The sequence below is a fragment of the Sapajus apella genome, unplaced genomic scaffold (assembly GCF_009761245.1).
Source record: "Sapajus apella isolate SASKATOON/1434 unplaced genomic scaffold, GSC_monkey_1.0 scaffold85, whole genome shotgun sequence".
Classification (NCBI taxonomy): domain Eukaryota; kingdom Metazoa; phylum Chordata; class Mammalia; order Primates; family Cebidae; genus Sapajus; species Sapajus apella.
In genome coordinates this window covers 3,294,325-3,305,490 of record NW_022437025.1, presented here as the reverse complement: position 1 = coordinate 3,305,490, position 11,166 = coordinate 3,294,325, and the positions used below count along the sequence as shown (strand labels likewise).

General features: G+C 66.8%; 2 protein-coding genes across 7 annotated transcripts in view; both read right to left on the bottom strand.

Moving 5' to 3' along the window:
- Positions 1 to 278: 278 nt before the first annotated feature.
- HGFAC (HGF activator) lies at positions 279 to 8,179 on the bottom strand. Its single transcript, XM_032254033.1, has 14 exons — positions 7,993 to 8,179; positions 6,965 to 7,142; positions 6,731 to 6,827; positions 6,465 to 6,544; positions 5,750 to 5,872; positions 5,360 to 5,491; positions 5,073 to 5,183; positions 4,815 to 4,989; positions 4,457 to 4,542; positions 3,524 to 3,776; positions 2,056 to 2,195; positions 1,653 to 1,793; positions 1,414 to 1,562; positions 279 to 527 (listed from the first exon to the last, which is right to left on the bottom strand). The coding sequence occupies exons 1-14, from the start codon at positions 8,113 to 8,115 to the stop codon at positions 345 to 347; spliced, it is 1,971 nt and encodes a 656-aa protein (XP_032109924.1). The 5' UTR covers positions 8,116 to 8,179; the 3' UTR covers positions 279 to 344.
- Positions 8,180 to 10,285: 2,106 nt separating this feature from the next.
- The window catches only part of RGS12 (regulator of G protein signaling 12), a 160,237-nt gene continuing 159,356 nt past the window's right edge, over positions 10,286 to 11,166 (bottom strand). For all 6 annotated transcript variants that reach the window (XM_032254025.1, XM_032254026.1, XM_032254027.1 and 3 more), the window contains one exon: positions 10,286 to 10,742. In XM_032254025.1, coding sequence (XP_032109916.1) covers positions 10,513 to 10,742 — 230 coding nt within the window. In that variant the 3' untranslated portion in view covers positions 10,286 to 10,512. The remainder of the gene's footprint in view (positions 10,743 to 11,166) is intronic.

Genomic DNA, 11,166 nt, shown 5'->3' with positions numbered 1-11,166 from the left:
GGGGGAGGTGGCCTGGGAGGGGGCTGGCCTGGGAGGGGCTGGCCTGGGAGGGGATGTCGTGGGAGGGGGCTGTCGTGGGAGGGGCTGGCCTCTGCTGGAGCTTGATGCCTGACAACTCTCTGGAGCCAGACCCCGCTGTGGGCCACAGGCTCCATCTCCACTGAGGACTGTGCAGGCTCCAGGACCGCAGCCTGAGCCCGGCCGCCCGCAGACCTGGGCCCGAGTCGCGGCCTGGAGGGGAAGGCAGGGCCGCAGGCAGGGGCAGGCAGCGTGGGGCAGGTTCTTGGCCGTATCTTTATTGTCAGCAAGGCAGGGAACGGTGGGAACCAGGGTGTCACGCAGCCTCAGGAGGGAGACGAGGGCCGCCTGGGAGGCCGGATCCGGTCGTTGATCCAGTCCACGTAGTTGGCCACACGGGTGTAGACCCCCGGCTTGTGCAGCCGCCCGCAGCCGTCGCCCCAGCTGATGATGCCATGGAGGTAGGCTACGCCGTTCTTCTCGCAGGCCAGGGGCCCTCCCGAGTCACCCTGGGCAGAGACACCAGTCAGAGCCACCCTCCTGCAGCCGGGGGCCTGGCTCAGTGGCAGCTCGGGGACAGAGGATGGAGGCATTTCTGAGCAACGGAGAGCCGATGCACTCTCCTGAACCTAGTGAAAGGGCGTCTCCTTCCCGGGGGGCAGCACTGGCCGGCCAGGGCATCCAATCACGTTATACCCCTTCCTGAAGCCAGGCCCCCTCTCCCCGCCAGTGCACACCCTGTGTGGGCCACACAGCCACCCTGTGTCCAAGCACCTCCTGCAATGACTTCTTCGCTACCTGGCAAACTCCTACACATTCCTCAGGACCGATGCAAACACCCCCTCCTCCAGGAAGCCACCCTGACTTCACTTAGCAAGGTCCACTGACAAGCCCCACCCACTTCACCACCTGTGGGCTGTGTGGCCTTGGAAGAGTGAATTGGCTGCCTGGTGCTGAGTCTCCCCAGCTATGAAATGGGGCATAAAAGAGCTGCTGCATGCCAGGTTGCCATGCCGCCTGAGTGCGCCAGCCTGCGGAGCCCCGGACGTGCTTGGGCTGTTGGGCTCACTGATGGCTGGAGAGGACTAGGGGCAAAGGGGCCTTTGGCATCTGGTGTCACAAGGACAGCACCGCCTCGGGCTGGACAGCTGGGATGTGTCCAGGCTCTGTGGGACACCAGGCCCCTCTCAGAGCCTTGGTCTCCCCATCTGTGTGAGGAGGCAGCCCTGGGAGGCTGGTGCTGACAGCAAGTCTGCTCCCTGCCCAGGGGTGTCTGGCTGGCCCTGCCAGGGTGGGGCGCTGTCGGGCTCTGGGCTCCCCAGCGGTGAGCATCTCCGAGACTCAGGACCAGTGGAGCAGCCCCCAGTGGGGTCCTGAGGGCGGACACGAGCTCACCTGGCAGGCGTCGGACTTGCAGTCAAAGTAGCCGGCACAGAGCATGTTGGGGCTGATGTCGGCACCATAGACCTCGGGGCTGCTGCACTTGTGGTCGGCGACCAGGGGGACCAGGGCCTCCCGCAGGGAGCTAGAGTAGCCGCTCACGTCTGTGGGACACGGTGCCCTCAGCCCGACACACACGCTGTGGCTAGCCACTGTCCACCCCGGTGGGCGCTAGGCACACCCTCCCAGCTCACCCTCGCTCAAGTGGCCCCAGCCCGCGATCTGGCACTTGTGCCCGGCAGGGAAGGTGCTGCCGGGTTCGGGCAGGCAGATGGGCTGCACGAACTGCGAGCGCGTGGCACAGCGGTCCCCTTTCTTCTTCAGCCGGATCAGGACTGATCAGGAGAGAGCCCAGGGTCAGCCTGCAGCGTGTGGGCTGAAGGGGAGGCTGTCGGGGCCGTGAGGGAGGGAGGGAAGGTGGCCAGCAGGTCCCACTAGGCAGCCTGGGAGATCCAGAAGGAATCGGTGCCCCGGCCTCCCTGCCCTTCCCCCAACTTCCCCGAACCACGGCTGCCCAGCTCCTGCCCCTGTCCAGGCCTGGCCTGGGAGGCACAGGACCCACCTGCCCACCGTGCGGCCCGATGCACTGGAGCTCACCAAGGTCATGCTCGCTGGGGTTGAACACGGAGTACAGGGTGTAGGGGATGTACTTCTCAATGCCGAAGGTCTGCGTCACGTCCGTCGTGCGGTTGAAGAAGTGCTGGCCCAGAACCACTGAGACACTGTCCCTGGGGGGGCTGTGGAGGGGGCATCCCTGGGGGGGGCTGGGAGGGGGGGTCCCTGGGGGGGCTGTGGAGGGGGTGTCACTGGGGGGACTGTGGAGAGGGGGTCCCTGGGTCAACTGTGCAGGCGGGATCCCTGGGGGGCTGTGGGGGGTCCCTGGGGGGCCTGTGCAAGGGGAGCTGGTGGCTGCAAGGACCCACCCTCCCCTGGCCACCAGGGTCACCTCTCCCTTCCTCTTCCCCCACCCACTGCCCAAGGAGGCCAATGGCGTGGGACCCTGGTCCAGGGGAAAGGTCTAAGCAAGTGCCTGAGTGTGGGCTGTTGATACTGAGGAGACGGGGGTCACCAAGGAGGGGTTATGGCCAGTCACCCCCAGATCCAGACACGGGAGCTGCAGTGCGATGCCAACCCTCCTGACAACACCGGTCCCAAGCCCTGGGCGGAGTCTCAGGCCAGGCCCAGGCAGGGTCGGCTCCAAGGCTGGACCTGAGTAGGTGGAGACCCGGCCCTGCCTGGGGCCTGCCTTAGCTCCCGTCCCTGGGGCCTGCCTTAGCTCCTGTCCCGGCCCCGCCTGGGACCTGCCTTAGCTCCCGTCCACAATGTGGCGTCCCCAGACACAGCCCTCACTCCGGCTGGGCACAGAGCCCAGGCCCCTGGGTCAGCCTGGCTCCCAGCTGCTGTGTGAAGGTCACTCCCTCCTGCCTCGACCTCCTGCCCTGGCTCCACGTGGGGAACCCCATGTCTCCACGCCGAGGAGGGCTCTGGCCCCATTTGCAGGCCCAGGAGCTGCCTGCTGCAGCCTCCACTGGGCCCACCCTGGGCAGTGTGGTCCTTAAAAGGCCGGCAGACCCTCAGCTGGCCAGACCCCTGCCCCTAATTACTGGGGTGCCCATCGAAGGTGGGAAGGCAGGGAAGGGCGTTGGGCCTCAGGGTCTCCCCACTCGAGCTCCGCCTCCCAGAGTGTGTGCCTGGTGGCTGTGCACCCCCACTGCGGGGAGTCCACGGAGTGGGCTGGGCCTCGGTTTCCCTGGCTGTACTGGGCTCTTAGGGCTCTGACGCCAGGATTCTGGGAGGAGCGGGGCCTGCAGGGAGGACAGGACCTTGTCCGCTGCACCCTCCGCAGGTGCCCGGTTCTCTGCGGAAACGCCCTCGACCCCTGGGCTCCCTAAATAGGGACAGGGTTTCTGGAATCTCTGCGCGTGCCCAGCTCAAGGCTGAGCCCCAAGTCCCAAAGGGGTCAGAGGGGGTCACTGGGGACCCCAGGAAAGGGTCAGCGGAGGCAGGCGGGTGGGGATGGGCACGTGGTGGCGCTGGAGGGCGGCGGGGCCCAGAGGAGGCAAACCTGTGGGAGAAGCAGTGGGCGGCTGACACCACCCAGCAGGTGTGGACCAGGCTGCCAGCGCAGAAGCTGTCCCCGATGTAGATGGCGGCCAGCCAGGGGTGCGAGCCGGGCAGCGAGGAGGAGCCGCCGATGATGCGCGGCCGCAGGAACGTCCTCTTCTTGTGCCTCTTGCCGCAGGCCTGGCGTCCGGCGGAGGCTGGCTCGGGCAGCACGAGGAGATCCGGGAGTGGGGGCTGGGCTCTGGTGAGGGATTCTAGGACCAAAGGTCGCCCAGTCACACCCCTGGGGTCCGAAGGGCCAGCCCCTTTCTCACTCCCGCCCCGCCCAGCAGCAGGTACTGCAGCGGGCCATGGCAGGACCCCCTGTCCACACTGCTCAGGCCCTGGCACCTGCCCACCTCTGCCCTGTTTCCAGATCTGTAGAAGGGGGTTCGATGCCCAATCCTGAGGCTCTGTGAGGGCCGGAGTGGCTAGACACAAGAGGGCTTTGGGACTCCCTCAGCAGCCTGGAACCCCACAGCCAGCCCCAGCACCGTCAGAGACCCCGCGCACGAGAGCCCTGGACGTGGGGCAGGAAGCCGGCGGCCTCTGGGGGCTGTCCGCGCAGTCTGATGCCAGGGGCGCCTGTGGGGAGCCTGCATGCCGTCCTCCCATCTCCTCCCTAGGAGGCCTCTGAGGCCCTACTGGGCATAGTGCAGTCTGGTCAGGTGCCACCAGAGGCTGTCACCTGGTGACCAGCCCCTGCAGCAGGCTGCTCCCCCGCTGTGACCCCAGTACCAACCCACTGCGTGACCTTGGACCAGCCTGATTATGTGAGCTTGTTTCCCCATCTGTCAGAGGTGCAGTAGCCAGGTGTGGGAGGGGGAAGGAGGACCACAAGGAAAACTGCTGTGACCTTGGTGAGGCCAAGGCAGCACCTCCCCAGGCTGCGCACCGCAGGCCGCCAGGCGGCAGTACTCCCAGGAGAGCGCGCTGTCCTTCACCACGTAGCACCAGGGCCTCTCGTCACCGTCCGGATTCCTGCAGTGCACGAGGTGGGGCCGGCGGGGAGTCACACTGCCCCTCTGAGAGGGCATGGGGAGGGGTCATCGGAAACCCCTGAAAGGCGGCTTCCCACACCCGGAGCAGCGGGAAGTGCGCGGCCCTCCCTCGGGCAGCGTCCCAGGCAGAGGTACCGGGCCCTGTCTGGACGGAGCTGGCCCCACCTGGGTTCTAGGGAGCTGAGGTGCCTCTCCCCGGGACAAACCCCGCCTGCCCCACGTGCGGCGGCCTGGAGCAGCCATGGTGCTGACCGGCAGTAGGCGTGGGGGCCCAGGCCCAGCAGGGCCGCGGTGCCCACTGAGTCCACGTGCAGCTCCTGGTAGAGCAGGTCGGAGTTCCAGGCCAGGCAGCTGAGGCCCGAGGCCGAGGTGTTGGCCACACCACGGTACCCCGTGCCATTCCCCAGGAAGCAGCGCTCGCCAGGCACTGCGGGCAGAGGGCAGTGAGGCCAGTCCATGGCGGGGTCCCCCCGCACTGCCACAGGGCACCCGGCCAGCCGACCCACTCACCGATGTTGCACAGACGCCCGGCGTAGCCCGTTGGGCAGGCACACACGGTGGTCCCGGTGGCCACGACCAGGTGGCAGGTGCCCCCATTCAGGCACGGGTTGCTCAGGCAAGCTGGGGGCAGGGCCGAGGAGCTGGGGCAGGGCCTCACAGAGCCCCATGATGGTGGGGTGAGGGCCGGGGTCCACCCCTCGTCCCTCATGGCTGGGTGACCTCGGGCAATTCCCCCACTCGGGTGGGGACAGGGCCACCCCCAGGGTCAGTGGCACGGCCCACACGCCATGGCGCACCTGTGTGTCTGGTGCCTTCACACCAGGCCTGACCCTCCAGGCACTGGCACCCTTCCACGCGGCCCCGGTGCACACGGGCCCAGCGGTCGCCCTGCTCCAGGTACTCACAGCGGGTCTCATCGAAGCATTTCTCTGAGGGTGGCACAGTGAGCCCCCACTCCCTGGCCACCTGCTGTCCCTGAGCAAGGCCCCGATCCCCACTCACCCCGCCCCACACTCAGGCAGCCCCCCACATTCCCCCATCCTCCCAGGACCCGCTCCAGCCCCTGGCTCTGTGGCCCTCTGAGGCCCCGCTCACCCCCACCCCACACTCAGGCAGCCCCCCGCGTTCCCCCATCCTCCCAGGACGTGCTCCAGCCCCTGGCTCTATGCGCCTCTGAGGCCACTCACCCGTGCCACAGTCCTTGCCGGTGAAGGCTGGGGGGCAGCTGCAGTGGTGGGACAGGAGGTCCTGGGTGTTGGAGCAAGAGCCCCCATTGAGGCAGGGGCTGGAGGCACAGGGTTCTGGGCCAGCTGGGGACGTGCAGGAGGGGCCGTGATGTGTGGGTTGGGAGCCTCAGGGTCCCTCTGTGATACCCCTAATAGCCAAGGCTCCATGAGGCCCCGGTGAGGGGCTCTGGGAGCAAAGGGGCCCTATCCATGTCCCTCGGGGAATCGAGGCCCCTGGGAGGAACACAGACCTCCCCTCCCTCCCAGTGTCCCTTACTCAGCACCTGGCCGCTGGCCCAGTTCTGTGCGTGGCTCCCTGGAAGCCCGACACCCACACTGTCAGGCAGCAGCCCCTCCCATGTGCCTCTCCCATGTGTGAGCAGGGCGGCCGGCACCACCAGGGGCCTGCCTGTCCCCTGCCCGGGGCTTGCCTGTGTGGCCAAAGGGCTCGGCCTCACCACCAGGCGGCGCCTTGCACCCGGCGATGGCTGTGCAGACACCAAGAGACGCAGGTCCCGCCTGGGGGAGGCTCCGGCCCTGGGTGGCACCCCCGGGGCCCCTGTTCTGCTCCCCTGCAGGCAGGACCCCTGCCTGGGTCAGGCCCATTACCCCCTTGTCCCCTCTGGCCAGGCCCAGCACCCCCTGCCAGACCCAGGCTCCTCGACCCGGCACCCACCTGGGCCCCCCGGAGGCGGGGTGGCCTCCACGCAGTAGCCCCAGGCCCTGTCCCGGTCGTAGTTGTGAGTTGTGGCACACCTGGGGGCAACACCTTCTTGCATGAGGGTCCCAGGCAGAGGTTCCCCCACCCCATGACCCTGTAGTGTCCGGGTTCACTGGGTCCGCCTGCTGCATGGTGAGCCCTGCTGTGTGCCCAGCCCCCAGAGCAGCAGGCAGTGCAGGGCAGCTGACCCCAGCTTGGGTGCTCCGGCCACCCAGACCTACCACTTCCTGTGAGCGCTGCCTTCTGAGGTGCAGGCGTGGAGCATGCGGCCCCCATAGCGGAAGGGGAAACTGCAGGGCCGCCCGTCCTCCGTGAGTGCTGTGGGGAGGGGTGACGGGGTCAGCGCTCCACCCAGGGGCACCCGACCCCCTCAGGGCACCCCAGCCGCAGCCATGCTCCTCCCACCCAGCCCTGGGGGAAGCCCGATCCCTCCTCCCAGAGCCCACCTGACCCACCTTGGGCCTGGGGGCTGCTCGAGGGGACTGCCCTGTGCCGGGGCAGGAACGCCCCACCTTGGGGTCCCTCCGCCTCTGGAGCACTCGTTGCTGGGATCTCAGGGGTTACAGAGGTCACCAGGATAGTAGGAATCTCAGAGTTCGCTGTGGCATTAGGTTCTGGGGAGTCCGTGTGGTTCTAGGAGGGGCAGAGAGGGTGTCAGTGTGGGACAGACCCTCACACTCAGGTCCTGCCGGGCAGGAGGCACAGCCCCGAGCCTGCTTCCCTACTGGGGCCCTCAGATCTTGGAGCAGGTTCCAGGAGGACACATGACATTCCCGGGGCCTCAGCCGGGCCCTGACCCTTCCCCACCCTGGGCCCCCAGTTAGCACCTGCTCAGGGCCACTGCCCAGGCCGAGGCACTGCCGCCCATCAGGCTGCTACCGCGAGGTCAGGTCTGGGTGGATGGGAGCAGCTGGGAGGCTCTCGGAAGTTTCCCCAACCTCACGCATCCAGACCCGACAGAGGCTCAGAGAAGAGCAGCCCCCAGACCCACAGGGGCCCAGGCCAGGGCGCACAGGATGACAATCCCCAGACCCACAGGGGTCCAGGCCAGGACACACAAGGACAGCCCCCAGACCCACAGGGGCCCAGGCCAGGACACACAAGGACAGCCCCCAGACCCACAGGGGCCCAGGCCAGGACACACAGGACAGTCCCCAGACTCACAGGGGCCCAGGCCAGGACACACAGGACGACGACCCCCAGACCCACAGAGGCCCAGGCCAGGACACACAGGGACGACAACCCCCAGACCCACAGAGGCCCAGGCCAGGACACACAGGGACGACAGCCCTCAGGCACGAGCCGAGCCCCCAGGCCAGCCCAGCATCCACCTGCCCCATGAGGCCAGCTTTCAACCTGAGCCCCTACTGGGCCCCTTGGCCCCACAAAACCCCGCTCTGCAGTGACCTTCCCTCTGGTCTCCTTCCAAGGACCCCAAGTGGCCCAGGGAGCCTCTGGTCGCACTGTGACAGTCGGTGCTCACCCCGCCAGGCTGCAGCTGGAACCCGCACGGCAGCAACAGCAGCAGGAGGAGGAAGAGGAGGAGGAGGAAGGGGCCCAGCCCTAGTGGGGGGCAGGGGCTGGGGACCCAGGCCCGGTGCCCCATGTCTCCTGAGCAGGCCTGAGGGGCAGCGGGAGGCAGGAGCAGAGCGGCCAGGGCAGGTGGGGTCAAGGCCTTATGGAAATGATTAACTCTGGCGGCCTCCTGTGTCGGGCAGGTCCAGCCAGGGAGGAAGTCCCCGAGTCCCCTGAGCCCCACACCTGCTGCACTCCCTGGAGACCCAGCTGTCCCACTCTGGCCTTGGCCTCCACTGGTCCTGGTCCTAGACCTGACATGGTCCTTGCGCCTCAGCTTAGAAGCCTCCTCCAGGAAGTCTTCCAGGATAATGCAGATAGGTTGGGGCCTAGACAGTCTGGCACCAATCCCAGTCCCTGTGGGCCACAGAGCTGGCCATCATCTGCCTGTGAATTGTCCATGATGAGAGCAGCTGTGGGTGCTGAGCCTGAGGGGTCCGGTCTTGTGCCCAGCATGGCAGACAGTAGCGGTGGGGACAGCATTGTCCCCATCCCACAAATGGCAGCAGCACCGGGAGCTCCCGGAGGGTTTGGTGTTGCCTCCTCTCAGTGGCCCCAGGGCTGATCAAAAGGCCAGGCACAGGGGGGTGAGGGGCCATGGGATGGCCGAGGGTGGCCCGTGATGACCCAAGGGCCTGCCCCGCCCACCTATCCTGACTCCGGGGGTGGCTAGGGCCCCCCAGCAGCCCTTGGCGATGTTCAGAGTGTCCCTTTCTCCTCGTCTCCCAGACAGACCCAGGAACTTCTTCCGGGAAGCCTTTCCAACCCCAGCTCCCCACCGCCACCTGGACGGCCCAGGCCAAGTACGCCTCCCTGACCCTGTAGCCTGAGCCCAGGCGGGGCCCCAGCACAATGCTGCGCCAGGTACCCTGGGGCCTGGGATGGGGATGCCACCGCCACCTGGATGGAGCTGGCGTCACAGAATTCATGACTTGGGGCTGTGGGCAGAGCTGCCTGGGGAACCTCTTCTGCAATATTGGAGCAGCCACCACGGCGCCTGGGGTTCCCCGTGCGTCAGCAACTGCATTCCAAGGTGGGAGGAGGGGCCAGCGAACCACTGTGGCCTGGAGAGCAGCGAGGGCTGAAGCCACCTCCCTGTGTACCCTAAATCCCCTCTCTGTTCCCCCATTTGCCTATCTGCGCAGAGGGAGAAAGAATGGACACCCACTGACCACCCAGCTTGACACCATGGGCTCAGGGGCACAGTGGACATGGAGGTGTGGTGGGTCCCGGGGGCGCAGTAAATGCGGAGGCACGGTGGGTCCCAGGGGTACTGTGGGTGAGGGCGCATGGTGGGTCCCGGGGGCACAGTGGGTGAGGGGGCGAGGTGGGTCCTGGGGGCACAGTGGGTGAGGGGGTGAGGTGGGTCCTGGGGGCACAGTGGGTGAGAGGGCGAGGTTGGTCCCGGGGGCGTGGTGGGTACCAGCATGGTGGGTGAGGGGCAAAGTGGTGGGTGTGGGGACAAGGTGGGTCCCAGGGGCACGGTGGGTAAGGGGGGAAGTGGGCCCTGGGGGCATGGTGGGTGTTGAGGGCACAATGGGCACCGTGATGGGTGGTGCACACAGCTGGTACCAAGCTCCATCTTCCCTTCCAACCCTTCCCCCAGCCCCCTTCCTGGAGCACCACTAACTGGGGTCCATCCACTCCCTGGAAGCTTCTAGAACAGACCCAGGGGACTTGCTGTGCTCTCAGGCCTCTGGGATGCTGTGAGGAGCTCACCGATCACCCTGTCCCAAGGTTCCTCAGCATTAGGGGTTCCATTGAGGCAACCTGGGGGATGGCCCTGCCTCTTCCGACTCAACCCAGCGACGTCGGCTTGCTCTCTGCACTCAGACCTCTTTAGCCCCAAGGCCTTGGCACAGGCCAGGGCTCTTTCTAGATTTCCTCTGCCGTCAAGTTGTAGTTTAGACGGTCCCTCCCCAGAAAGGCTCTCAGACCAGCCGAATAAACAAGGCCGGGGCAGGGGGCTCAGGACAGCAGCAGCAGGGTCCCCACGACTCGACAGGCACAGTCTCTGCCATCTGGTCCTGGCCCTCAGGCCCTGAGAGCCAAGCTCCCCTCTCCTCAAAGCCCCCTCGACCTTACCCTGGGGCACTTCTCCTCCTCAGGCCCCTGTGTCTCCTGCACGACCTCCCAGGGATGCGCTCGGAGTCCCGAGAACGAGGGGTCTGTGTCCCCAGCACCCAGCACCAGGCCAACGCTTGGGTCCTCAGAAACGCTTTATTGGGCAGCTGCGGGCCTTGGCCGGGGAGCCTCACGGCCAGCACGGCAAGTGTCTGGGGCCAGTCCCTCCGGCGAGGTCACCCCTTGCCCTCCTGGCTCGGCTCCTGAGGGTTTGGTGGCCAGGTGGCCCTTCTGAGGCCCAGAGAATCCACTTGGGCTGCCCCCAACCCGATGTGTCCACAGGAGTCGGCCAGGCGGGGGCAGCTCAGACGAAAGTGGCGTGGTGCGTGCTGGCCTTGGGCTTGGCAGGCTCACCCGGGACGGGGCTCAGGCTGGGGAGATCTGATGCAGGAGACCCACTGCTGACCTGCGACCTCCCGGGGCCAGCCCAAGCACCCATGGTGCAGCCACCCCGTCCAGGCGCTGAGCCAGTGACGAGATCCACGTCGATGATTCTGTTACCTGGGAGGCCTCTGCTGCTGTGGGCCCTGCTTCCTGTCACAGGGAGAAGAGAAGGTGTCACTTGCCTGGAGCAGCACTGGGCCCCTGGAACCCAACCCGCACCCCAAGGTCTCTGCACAGACAATGGCTGTCGGGGGGGTCCCTGAAACACCCCAAACACATCCCAGAGGCAGCTGGCCTCCCACTGTGAGCCTCGAGGCTGGGGCAGCTGCATCCGGGGGAGATGGACTATTCCCAGAGCCCAGAGCAGAACACCTGCCACCAAGTGGTAGAGCCCCCACACTCAGAAACCCCACCCCCCACACACTCAGAAACCCCGCCACCCACTCACACACTCAGAAATCCCACCACCCCCTCACACACTCAGAAACCCCGACACCCTCTCACACACTCAGAAATCCCGCCACCCCCTCACACACTCAGAAACCCCGCCACCCCCTCACACACTCAGAAATCC

Bases quoted from the DNA above. Each gene is read 5' to 3' on its own strand.
- HGFAC (XM_032254033.1), bottom strand. From the start codon at position 8,115: ATGGGGCACCGGGCCTGGGTCCCCAGCCCCTGCCCCCCACTAGGGCTG. The intron at 3,777-4,456 runs GTGCGCAGCCTG...CTTTGGTCCTAG, and splicing joins CTGCCGCCTGGCGGCCTGCG to AATCCCTCACCAGAGCCCAG. The intron at 1,563-1,652 runs GTGAGCTGGGAG...CGTGTCCCACAG, and splicing joins CTGGGGCCACTTGAGCGAGG to ACGTGAGCGGCTACTCTAGC.